General features: G+C 36.9%; 1 protein-coding gene across 1 annotated transcript; it reads right to left on the bottom strand.

The window, feature by feature from the left end:
- Positions 1-1,280: 1,280 nt before the first annotated feature.
- Positions 1,281-1,924, bottom strand: LOC138879242 (uncharacterized). The gene is made up of 2 exons (XM_070158842.1): positions 1,771-1,924; positions 1,281-1,588 (listed from the first exon to the last, which is right to left on the bottom strand). Exons 1-2 carry the CDS (start codon positions 1,922-1,924, stop codon positions 1,281-1,283), a joined length of 462 nt encoding a protein of 153 aa, XP_070014943.1.
- Between the last annotated feature and the right edge of the window lie 11,629 nt (positions 1,925-13,553).

Raw genomic sequence — 13,553 nt, 5'->3', positions numbered from 1 at the left:
GAGGAATAAGGCAAGGTGACCCTATGTCACCTTAACTATTTGTGCTTGCTATGGAATATCTACAGAGGGAGTTTGATCGGCTAGCCTTAAGCAATGAGTTTCACTTCGTGATTTACCTACCTTGCCAGTTGACCTGACTTCAAGATTAGTGCAATTTCAATGCCCTGATGGAAGATTCAGCATCAAGAAGTTGTACCAGTTACAGATTCCTCAATTTTGAAAGGTGCTCTAGAAGAGCCTAACCTTACAGCCACATTTGCATCCTAGATACAAATTCAACCTATGTCTGGCTGTACAAGGTAGGATACCTACTATCAAGAGGCTGCAGAAGTTTGGTATTCAAGTACCCCAAACTTATGTATTCTGTGGTCTAGCTGATGAACAATTTGAGAATCTATTCTTTGATTGTGGATATACAAAGAGTGTTTGGCTTAGGCTCTTGACTTTGCTTGGATGTCCCAGGAAAATAACAACATGGCAAGAGGAGTTAAAAAGGGTGTCCATTTGTGCCAGAAGGAAGAAAGGCTATGCGACAACTATCTCAGTTGTTTTTGGGATGATGATATATCTTATATGGAAATACAAAAACAAGATTAGATTCTAGAGTGGCAGCTCATCCCCAGATAGACTACATATAGAGATCGCATCCACATACATATCAGAGGCAACATATACCCCAGCTGGCAGAAGCATTTGGAGGCATTGAACTGGTTTTCTTAGTATATTTAGGTTTTATAACCTTTTAGATGTATTTTTAGTTCTGCAATTTTGAATAGATAACTATGATGTGTATAGGATATAGACAGAACCAAACACTGTTTTATTGGTCAGTATTGTATAGTAGAGTATAGAGTTGTCATACATAGTTTAGGAATTAGTCAGCAATTCATGGTTTGTAACGAACATTTTGGTTGAATAGAAAGTTGTTTTACCTAACAAAAAAATTATTCAGTAGCATCCCAAGCTCTTCAGCATCAAACTCCATCTCAAACCCCCTTGCAAAACTCTTGACCACTTTGCCCTTAAATTGGAAGTTTGCATAGAACTCCACCACAACAAGCACACACAGAGGAGAGAATACCTTAACAAACATGTGTCTCCATGCCTATAGTTCAAGTTTTTCAAATAACTGAGCCATACCTTTCTCATTTGTGTTAGCAAGAATCTTCCCATTCAACACTTTTCTTTTGAATTCAGTGAGCTTGTCAACCACATCAGGCACAACCTTCTTTTTCTTTCCTTTACTGACTTTCTAAGATGTGGTAGCTGCCCTAGTGGGTTTAACAACCTTCCTCTTTTGTGCTGGTGTCCGCTTTCAGAGTAGAGTCAAACTTATTCCCTTCATCCAACTCAACTACAAGTTCAACAATAAGAGCTTTCTTTCTTGGCTTCTTGGCACCTCTGGACTCCTTAATGATCTTCTCATCAATAGCCTTTCTTTTACTCCTTATGAGATGAGTCTGAGTAGGAGGGGCCACTTCTTTTCTTGCAGGGATAACTGATTTTGTTGTTTTCATAGGGGCCTTCTTGATATTCTTCCCTACTTTAGACAAGGGTAATTCATCCTCATCACTATTAACCTCCTCATCTCCAGTAAAAGGAGTTAACAAGGCCTACTTTCTTTAGCCTTTTTCTCTCCACTTGCTTCTCTTGAAGGGGATATGACAGTGTTCCCAATAGCCATAGAGCCTTCAGATTACCCACTTGCATTCTTTTCCGCACTCTCACGTTCAGTAGTCTCACTTTCACTTCCCTTTTATTCTTCCTCACCATCACCCTCAGAGTCACATTCTTCCTCACTATCTTTTTCTTTCTCTCCAGAATCTTCCACTTGTTCACCTAACTTATTTTCTGCCTCACTTTCCTTTTCCTTTCTAGATTCCCCCTTATTCTCACTCTTTTTCTCATCAGTATCATGAGCCATATGCTGAGCCTGATACGCCTTATGACTAGCTACCTCTACTTCATCCTCATCCTCAGTCCAGCTGAAAGAGATACAATTAGAAGCCTCTTTATTTACTTGTTATTTATCACATTCCCCCTCAACCACAGGCATGACATTTGTGGTATCCATCTTTTTCTCCTAAGTTACAATGTCTGTTTCTAAAGTAGTTTCCTTCACTCGAGGTTTGTCACTTATGGGTGGAACAATTTCTAAGGGTGGAACTTCAATAGCAGAAACCAAAACATCTAACTTTGATGGAGGTAATTTTACCTGATCAGTAGTAGTTGGCACAGATTCCCCCTGAGCCACAACTTTCTTCACCACTGTGTCCTCCTTAATAGCAGCACAAATTACCACCTTGTCATCCTTAACAGATTTTCTTGATGTAGCCTTAATCTTAGTGGTTTTAGAAGTGTTTTTTGAAGCAAACACAGGTGCATGTGAAGGTGGTTTTGGGGATGAAGATCCAGTAGAGGTGGAAACAGCGGGTGCTACAGGAATATGGGATGATTGTGCAAGTACAGTAGAGGGTATAAGTAGAGAGGGAACATGTGTAGGTGCAGGTTCAGTAGTTGATTTTGCACTTTTCTTTGGTTTGGGCTTCATGTTCTTGGGTTTGACTTCAGTCTTGGATGAGGATTTTTCTTTAGAGGGAGTTTGGCTTGATTTAAACATGGTGACTAAAGAATGAAACTAATGAAAGAATGAGAGAAATTTTTCTTGATTCTTGCTTAGGGTTTGAGAGGAATAATGAGGTATGAGAGACGGATCACAAGATGGCTTTTAAAGAGGGTAGTCCTGATTTGACTGGAAAAAAGAGAGTTACCAAATTTGAGTTCTAACGGGAATCTAATAACGGTTACTTTTGATTATTAGACTTTTATGAGTAATTAGACTCTAATTGCTCTAGGATTCCCTCTTAATCCTTAAATAGATGACAAATAGGGGTGATGCTAACAGGATTAGAGAGTTTGAGCATAGCAGTAATTTCATATATTAATCCCCAATGAATTAAGACAAGATGGCATGTACCTGAGTCAAAATACCAACTCCTTAGCAATTCCTTACTCATTTCTGCAATAAAGCTTCAACACTATAGATTAGTATCATAAGACATAATTATCGGCTAGACTTTTCTGGGCGAGTTTGTGTGCTCAATACAAGCATGAGACTAAACCAAACACATTATTCTCGACCATCTACATCTAATTATAATTTTTTCTAGCCAATCATTGCGGTATAGTTGAAAGTATTAGTTAGACCCAGTTCCAGTCTATTCCTTTCAAATTGATCCATACTCAGAGCTTTAATAAAAGTATCAACAATTTGGTCTTCAATTTTATAGAAGTTAATTGAGATATTTCCCTTTTCAACATTGTCTCTAAGAAAGTGATGTCTAATATCAATGTGCTTGGTTCTCTTGTGTTGGTAGGGATTTTTAGCAATGTTTAAAGGAATTAGTGTTATCATAGAAAATATGAACACAATCAACAAAAATACCATAGTCTCTTAGCTGTTATCTTATCCACAACACCTGAGCACAACAAGATATTGTTGCCACATATTCTGCTTCAGCTGTAGATAAAGCAACTAAGTTTTACTTCTTTTTTCCCTAAGATACCAGGCAAGAACCAAGAAAGTGTATTTTTCCTAAAGTGTTTTTCCTGTGAATGTGAAAACCTGCATAGCCAACATCAGCATAACCAACTAGATCAAAGTTGTATCCTCTAGGATACCACGGACACATATCAAAAGTCCCTTTAAAATATCGGAGTATCCTTTTGACAGCCTTCAGATGAGACTCTTTGGGATTTGCCTGAAATCTTGCACACAATCCCACACTAAATACAATATCAAGCATGCTTGCTGTGAGATACAACAATGACCCAATCATTCCTTTATATAGCTTATGTTCCACACTTTTTCCTTTTTCATCAAGGTCCAACTTTGTTTCAATGGAAATGGGAGTGTATATGGACTTAGAAGAGTCCATGTTGAATTTCTTCAATAGTTCTGCCACGATCCAAACCGATGTTCCGCGAGAGGCACCCGGTACCTTACTCAACCGAGTACCAATATAATATCTCTTTTCATGTCATACTGTCATAAATAACTGAGCTGAAGAGGCTGCCGTGAAATATGTAGAATACAACAGCTAATGCCAACTTATACATAAGACATACAGGCCTCTAAGACCAAAATAACCACTTGAACACTAAACATAGGCCGAAAAGGCCATACGATCTTTTACGTACATGACATCTGTCTACAAGCCTCTAAGAATACATAATTTTCATAAAGGTTGGGCCAGAGTCCCGCCATACCAAACAATACACATCTAACTCATACTAACCAAACAAGTAACGCCGAAGCAAATGGAGTGCACCAATATCTTCCGCTGAGCTAATAGCCTACTTGGAGGGCTCTTGACCTGTCTATCGGGACTTGCGGGCATGAAAGGTAGCGTCCCCAGGCAAAAAGGGATGTTAATACATGTACTAAGTATGTAAGGCACATAAATAAGTACATAACAGACATGGAGGAAATATAGAGTAAATGACTCAACCTATAATTCTGGATATCTTTGTAAATCATGAAATAATTATAGTGTCATGCATATGCGTATGAATGTCATGTCGTGCATAGGTACATATTTCATAACATCATCAGCCTCTAAGGGCGTCCCATCATATCATCTCGGCCACTGTGGGCAATATCATCAACGTATACATGCTGATCAGGTGGTGGTGCGTATATAATGCCATAACCTTTTCCATATCCCATATACTTATACATACATACATATATATATGCGTATATAATACTATCTGGCCATGAGTCAATGTACATGAATGCAATGCATGAAAAGTACGCTAATAAAATCTCTTGGAGTGTCATAAGACCATTATGCCTTTAAATAATATCACAAAGTAAACTTTTTCAACTTACGTATTTTTCTAAAACTCATGAACAGATTATAGAATAATATGACACATGGAGAATCAAGAACATAAGCATCTCTAGCATTTCTATGAATATAGTCATTTATGGAAGTTGTGTATTTGCACGTTTCGTTTGCATTGTATGGATCATGCCAAAAGAAAGAAGGGATAGACTTAATATACCTGGACCGATTCACTTGACAATTCCTCCGACACACATCTATTGTGACATTACGTAACGGAGGATCGAAGTAGGGGGAAAATCCGTATGCTATTCTTGGGAAAGATTGCACCGTACTTCCTTAGAATCGCAAATATCACGTAGCTATAGCATTGTAAAGGTTTCATATGAATTCTTGTTGAAGCACGTTACTATCATGTATAACCTTGGATGAAACTTTCTTGCTGATCCTTTTCAATGATTAGTAGAGACATAAAAATAAATTAGAATCGTTTGTTTTTGTTTTTTAAGTCTTTAGGTGTGGGCCCCACACTTTTCATGACTAAACCACATAATCCTTTAGTTGTGACACCTTTCCATATGATTCAAGAGTCACCAATTGATTGTTTATCCAATGTCATGGGCTTACCACGTTGGTGTTTAAAAGGTTTATCCAAAAATTATCAACTTAACTCATTAATTAATTTGTTAACCTCTCATTAACTAATAATTACCCAATTATCCATATAATTAGGAATTATCTCAAACTACTTATAATACTACTCGCTTTTAACACACCTTATACACCTTACTATCATGGCTATGTGGTACCTTGTATGAGACTAGTCCATAAATGCCAGATATTTTAGCTCGGGCCGTATTTTATTCCAAAATATCCAACTTCGATGAAATTCATTTTCTTCGATTTGCTTGCCCTCTCACCTTTATGAATTTACTCATCACTTGTTTGAAATAGCATAATTCTTATAATCTTCAAATAATTTTTCCTTGGACTGATGTCAATTACCTTATGACAAATTCAACGTACAATACTATAGGGTGCAACATCGTCGTAATTTAATACTGCGAAGTATAACATCACCGTAATGTAATACTACAGGGTATAACATTGTCATAACTTAATACTGCGAAGCGTAACATCATCATAATTTAATACTGCAAGGGGTAGCATCATCGTAATATAATACTGCAAGACGTAACATCATCGTAATATTGCGGGGTGTAACATCATTCTCCCATTTGGAACATTCGTCCTCGAATGTTGACTGATGCTCTTATCATTTTAATAACTTATAGCTCTTGTGAATACCTTAATACTTTCCTTGACATTTAAGTAGCTGCTCTATGAATAAATCCAAAGTCTAGGGTATTCCCCCCTTTAGTCGTTTTGCTCATATCATGACTTGTGATCGAAATCTTTCTAATCTCGCAACTGCTGCTACCTCCTATCATGCAGCCTGTATGACCCTGGCTTTGTAAGTGCACTTATGCGATTCATTTTTCCTCTTTCCTTTTAGCTTTTAGTCAATCTCTAGGCCTTACTTTGTAAACATATACAAAGCTTAATAGGATGCCTTTCTAGGCATCTATAGGTGCACGGAAGTTCTTCGGTCGGTACTTTGTAGAACTTGCCAATTTAGCCATATCTTATTTCATAGATCTGTTTATCCATTCATATGACTTTAATGCATCTACGTAGGTCATACTATACTATAATTCTTACTTTGATTTATCGTTACTGAAGTCTACAACCAACTCCAGGTTACTCTCGTTGCTTATCCTTAAGACTGATGGTCTAATCTCATCTCATACTGTTGAACTTTTATCCATCTATATTTGATTCACCTTAATATTGATTTATCATCTACCACTGATAACTTGATCTTTTATGTAACACCGTAGCGGGCTCGCGTCTCATCGGGGACATCTAGAGTAATTATATTGACCCACCTAGGGGTGATACCATACTTCCATAACCATACTTTATAGCATCCCAATGTGACTCACCTTATATGAGTATTTTAGTCCCTTACAATTCATGAAATCCTCTTCCCCCTTTTTTTCTTTCTTTTTCTTTTTCTTCTTCTTCTTCTTCAAATCATTACTCAAGCGAGGCTCAAACGTGATCCTTTATTTATCACAACTACACCCTCATTCTGCTACTAGGGAAGCATCCCATCTATTATAATGTTACTATTCTTAGACTCCTTTGAGTTCATCCAGGCAATATTGAGCTTTTTATAACTTAGAGGAACCATCAGCTCCTTTGTTTTCACGGGCTTAGTCCCGAGGACTTATTCATTTTCATCACCTTCTCACTTGCCTCTTCTTATCCTTACTCTTGTCTTTCTAAAACCTTGTCGTTCTTGTCACACCTCCTTTTTACCCACCCCCGGAAAGGGGTATAAGGGAGTTTTTTCCAATTTAAGTGACAATTTTAACAAGATTATTTATTTAAAAATTTAGAGTCGCCATTGGGATAATTTATGGTGTCCCAAGTTACCGGTTCAAATCCTGAATTGAGGAAAGATAACTCTAATTATGGTCTGCGAACACAAAAATTCTAGTAAGGAATTCTGTTAATCCGGGAGAAGGTGTTAGGCATTCCCGAGTTCCGTGGTTCTAGCACAGTCGCTTAACTATTAATAATGGCCTAATTATCTGATGTAGTTACACATTTTAAACCTATTGTAAAATTTTAACCTTATAACCGCTTTTACTTATTTATGGAATCATTTAAAGAACAAGTCACGATTGTCGTACACTTGTCATTTTGGTACATATTGCGAATCGTGTCACGGGAATCGTACCCATGACCCACAACATGTTTATTTTAATAACAAGATTAAATTGTGGCCGGGTCACATAAATGTACCCCCGGATTTTAGAATTTAAGTGTCAGAACTACGTCACGAGAACCGTACCCGTAGATATAACAATTATTTAATTAACGTACCTAAGTCAACTACGAAAGTTCAAGGTATTTTTTACACTAGTCAAGATAATTAATATGAGGGCCATAGATTATGGATTTTGTTTGCGTATGGCGCACCTCAATTATTTTAAAAGAAAATATTTGTATTTCGCTAAGGCTAACCAAAAACACTCCTACTTATATCTAATTTTAAAGAAAAACTAAGTATCACAACCACATCACGGGAACCGTACTCGTAGTTGTAATAATTTAGTTGTGTGCCTAAGGCAAACTACAGAATTCATTTTTAATATCTAAGTTATAAGATATGAGGGCCATAGATTATATGATTCAAATGTATGAATGTCACGCCTCAAAACTATTCAACTAAATGAACTAGGATATTTATATTAAAACTAATTTGAAATTAGGTGTCACAACTACGTCACGGGAACCGTACCCGTAGTTGTGATGGTTTAATTACATGCCTAAAGCAAATTACGAATGTTCATGGATATTAATGGCCTAAGCATTCTCCTAGCGAACAACGTAATGGAAGTACAATAAATACTACTAAAAGGAAACTAATTTCATGCTCATTCCCTTTTCAGCTTTCCATTTCACGTATTAGACCCAGCCCGACTCCTAAAACATGTGAACAAATTTCAGTCACCGTGGGATAGGTATTCCCAATTTCCACGTCCCAAACTTAATAAATAAGAGATACCCTACAATGAAACATATGGTATTCACAACAAGCAAAACACCAAGAAAGTGGAGAGACGATGTGAACAGCAAAGCAACCAATGCAACCTAAAATGTAATATGGTCCTTTGGTACTAGCAGTACTTAGCATGGGCAGGGAAATGGCTAAATGCATAACCGAAACCTTTAATTAATGACCTTTCGACCCAAAGAGAGGAAATTGAACACAAACTAAAGTGAATTGAAAAAATTAACTGTAAAATTCTCACACTAACTGACATTAGAAGAAAACCTCATCAATGTAATTGAACACTAATACTAGGGACATTGTAATTTTCAAACACTTAATCAATTTGACAATCTGACCTCAAGGCTCATTTTTTTCAAAAAAAAAAAAAAATTAAACTATGGAAACGCTTACCCATTAAATGAGTACCTAACTGCAAAAGATATGGAAGGAACAACGAGAATCATAAAGACACCGTCAAGCTCAAAGCATAACATCAAAAACTCGATTTCAAATAAATCAACAACCAACACCTCTAACGCAAGTAACAATTAGAAACTCGCAACTGTACCAAAGCCAGGGCCTTAACAATACTGGCAGAATAAAATATGAATAGAACATGATCAGCTTGGACTCATAGAAAATGATCAGTAAGGAAAAAGTATTATTTGGCGTCCAACAAGTGTATCAAATAGATGCTCTATTCAACTACTCATAACCAGAGAGGGGGGATGGGGGTAAAATATATAAGTAGTAGGATGAAGGCACTGGATTGAACAATACCAGATTTCAATTTTTTAAAGCAAATCCTAGCTTGAACTCGCCAATACACACGAATAAAGTTTCAACAGAAATTTCATGAAATAATCCTTCAAATTGCATTATAATCTTGAGGCAGAACATAGCAAACACATGGACTTGATGTTGGATGGCTAATATTCACATTCATTCTCAGTCTGTTATCACAAGAAAACAACAAGCAATTGTTCATTAAATTCAAGGCTTGGACTCGAAAAGCAGAAAATAGAACCGCACTAATCTAAACTTGCTAACTAGCAGATTCAATCCAAGAAAAAGGGAGTGATTGTCAGCCAGTCATGGAGGAAAAACAGGGCTGGGGATTATGCAGGTCTAAATCAAATTGCGACATCAGAGAAATCATGATCGAGTGACGAATTAAGTACACACAAACCACTGGGATTGACTCGATTAAGATTCAAAGATTCGTACAGTTTTTAGAAACTATACGAAGCTAACCAAACCAATGACGGACAAAGAACAATTTCTGAGAACTCATTTTAACATATACACAACCATACCAAACTAGAAATACTTGTGAAAATGGCAAACAAACACATTACGACCAACAGTCACCAAGATTTAAACAGTTCTAAACCAACTGGACTCAAGGTTTCAATACATTTTTTAAATAAACGCCAAAGAAAGGCTACAGGAGATTAGAAATGAACCTGAATCAGTAAATACTTCCGATTAACTTTGCTCGAACGTTGAATACAAGCAAAATCCAATGGCTAATATCAACACAACCACAACAGAATCCAGTAGAAATCAGAAGCTCAGACAGAAATTTGAAACGGCATCGGGATTTAGAACTTAAATGCAAACTCCAACTCAAACTTTAATCAAGCTGCATTTTTGAGAACCAGAAATCAAGAGAAAGAAAAAATGCTGAAAAAAAATTCTGTTTTTAGTGATTTTTTGTTGATTTTTTTTGAAATGAAGTAAAACTTGAATGAAATCGAACCTAGACTATTTTTGCTTTTTTGTGTATTTTCTGAAAAAAGGCCGAAAAGCTTGAAGCAATCCCAAAAAGAGCTCAAGAACCCTAGAACTTTTTACCCGAAATCTTTTCTCCCCTCTTAAACAAAAAACTTACCTTATATATAAAACTCAAAAAAATTGAAGCTTCTATTTCCTTCTTCACACAAACAAAAACTGTAAAATCTTTTTCAGAACAAATCCTGACAGATGGAAGGAGAGGATTGATCCTCAAATCAATCCATGACTCCCATTTTTCGGAATTTATTCCTCAGAAATTCCAACGAGTCCAGCACATGGGGTGGTAAAATTATTAGAAACCGTTAGAATCTTTGGTGACGTGGTGAGATGGGTGGTGCGTGAAGTGAGTTTGGGCTCACTCGCCTGAAATTTGGCGAGTTTGGGAACAGATTTTGGGTGAGGAAGATAATGAATAGTGAGGGCGCCATTTGGGTCTTGGGAATTTAGGGTTCTTGTATTGTCTGTGTATATTTGGGCGAGTGGGGCAGATCTAATCCGATAGACTGACATGTCTTAGCTGTTGGGCCTGGGCAGAGGGGTTTGGGGTGAGGAAGTTTAGGCAATTTGAAATTCAGCCCAAATGGAATTAAACCCGTTTTACAAAATCGTTTTCCTTTTCCTTTTTTTTGTTTTCTTTAATTAATAAAATCTTAAAATTAACTCCTAAATTAATCTAAGTTGTAAAATTGAACTAATTGCCTAGTCACAATAATTATAAAATTACTTAGTCCTAAATTAAAAGAAAAAATCAATAGTCTAAAATTAAAAGGTGTAAAATGAGCTATTTTTTGTGATTTTTATTTTTAGTAAAAGAAATAATTACTAATTAATTATAAAAAATGTTAAATCAGACCTAAATTCAATGCATGGTATTTTTGGTATTTTTAATGGAAATTAAATAAGCACAAATGCAAATAATTAATAAAATTCTAAAAAAATCCTATAAAATTGTAAGAGTTGGAAAAAAATTATTTTCTTATATTTTATGAAAGTAATTAATATAGGGAAAAAATCACGTGCTCATAGCTTCCCCTCTTTGCTCGAAAACACGAAGAGTTTTCGGGCAAAGATAAAGTGTGCGGACACGAGCGATTTTTGCCCATTTAAATACTCCATGGGAAGAATATTTGAAAGATTTGACAGCACCTTTCCTCCGAGATTGCCTACATATCCTTGGCTATAAAGGAATCAGGTTAGTGTAGTTCAGAAAGTTTCGGTAGCTGGGACTATCGGGAAGCTGTGATTTCACTGTTGCTGCTGCTACTGCTCGCTGAACTCCTTATTACACCAAGACAAAATAAAAGAAACTAGACTAAACTATAATCTATAAATTACAAGAATCCTGTCTACACATCTTCAAACTTGATCTTGCAGTTTCTGCTGCTCTGCTGACTTGTATTCTCCATGTGAGCTTCCTCTGTTACTAACTTGAATTGCATTCTGAAGTGTATTCCCTTGTTCTCCAGGTGGGCGCCTAATTGCCAACATTTGAACTGTATTCCTTTGTTCTCCAGGCGGGCACCTGATTACCAAAACTTGAATTGTATTCCCTTTGTTACTTTGAACTATTTTCCCTTGAAACCTGTGCTGTCTTCCTTTGAAACTTGAACTGCTTTCCCTGTTCTCCAGGTGGGTGCCTGATTTCCAAAACTTGAACTGTATTCCCTTGCTCTCCAGGTGGGCACCTGAATTCCAAAAGTTTAACTTTATTCCCTTGTTCTCCAGGTGGACGCCTGATTACCAAAACTTGAACTGTATTCCCTTTGTTACCTTGAACCATTTTCCCTTGAAACTTGAACTTATTTCTCTTGCAACTGCTTTTCTTTGAGCTATTTTCCCTTGTTTCTCCAGGTGGGTGCCTGATTGCTAGACCTGAATTGTCCTCTCCTTGAAACTGCTTTTCTTTGAGCTATCTTCCCTTGATTCTCCAGGTGGGTGCCCGATTGCTTGAACTTGAACTGCTTTCTATTCTTGAAACACATGTTGTCTTTCCTTGTTCTCCAGGTGGGCGCCTGATTACAACAGAATAAACAAAACAAAGAAAATTTTTTGCCCCTGTTTGGTAGCCGGGCACATCTGTGAATGTTAATTGAATCATGTTACCCAATATCTCTAAGAATTTAAAAGCTAGATCCCATTATTTAGGAGGGTCCTGAAAATTAAAATCAAACCTCATCTTAAGAGTGAAAACTTCAGAGCTAAATTCAACTTCCTAAAGGTGAAACTTATGTTAAATCTCATCATCTATGAAACTAAGTCCTATTATTCAGGAGGGTCCTGAAAATTTCAAATTGAATCTCATCCTAAGAATGAAAACTTCCAAGCTGACTGATATTTCCTCAAGGTATAGCTTATGTTAGATCTTGTTTCTCATGAATGTTTTGAATTTTAACTAAGTCCCATTGTCCAGGAGGGTCCTGAGAACTTCAAATTAAATCCCATTATCCAGGCGGGTCCTGAGAATTTACGATCGAACCTGTCTGGTATATGCTTTCCTTACAGAGGATTCCTCCGAAACAAACACAATTTTCTGCCCCTGTTTCAATCAAAAAAAAATCTTGTCAGTTTGAAAATGTGGTGGTTAGTTTGCAGCATTCTTCCTGCGTGTGGCCTTTCCACTGCCATGCTTTGTTCTGCTCAGCTCCATTTGACTGGCAAAGAGTTATTTCACCTTCCGATTGAACCTTAGACACGAAACCTTGAATAACCTGAGTGCCCTATAATTAGCCTGCTGTTTTATCATGTTTGTCTCTCCCTTCTAAAACTCTGTACTTCTCCCCACAACTCACGAAACCACCTGATCAATTGAACCCCGGGTAACACCTTATTTTCCCATTCTACATCATGCTATTTTTGGCATGTTGCGATTGCACTTTGCTTTGTGCAATTTGAAAGTTGGTAATAAGCTTTGCAATCCTTTCTTTTGCTTAGCAAGTCTAACATTGAAAAAGCTTTAGAGGAATAGATCAAAAAGTAAATGAAATGCAATGACTTCGAGAGTTATGAATAGAGAAGAGAATCAAAACAGAAAGACTGTTTGAGGAAGAAAGGGAAAAATGACTTATCTGAGTGTGGCTGCTGGCATCAATGGTCATTACATGCACTTCGGATTAATCAGCCTAGTCCATTCAGTCAATCCTCTTTCAATCTTCACACTTTATACCTGAGGTTCCCATAATCCGATTCCTTTGCAAAGTCAACAACCTTATTTGGCTTGCAGTGCCCTGAAGGGTTTTCACCAGTAAACCTCTCTCATTTGTTCATCACTCTACTCACTG

This window comes from Nicotiana sylvestris, chromosome 10 (assembly GCF_000393655.2).
Source record: "Nicotiana sylvestris chromosome 10, ASM39365v2, whole genome shotgun sequence".
NCBI lineage: Eukaryota > Viridiplantae > Streptophyta > Magnoliopsida > Solanales > Solanaceae > Nicotiana > Nicotiana sylvestris.
The sequence above is the reverse complement of the archived record's forward strand: the minus strand, read 5'-3'. Positions and strand labels throughout refer to the sequence as shown.

What these genes read in the sequence shown, in the direction of transcription:
- LOC138879242 (XM_070158842.1), bottom strand. Translation starts at nt 1,924, where the DNA reads ATGGCTCATGATACTGATGAGAAAAAGAGTGAGAATAAGGGGGAATCT. An exon ending in ATGTGACTCTGAGGGTGATG is followed by an intron (nt 1,589 to 1,770) that starts GTGAGGAAGAAT and finishes CTTTTACTGGAG; the next exon opens with ATGAGGAGGTTAATAGTGAT.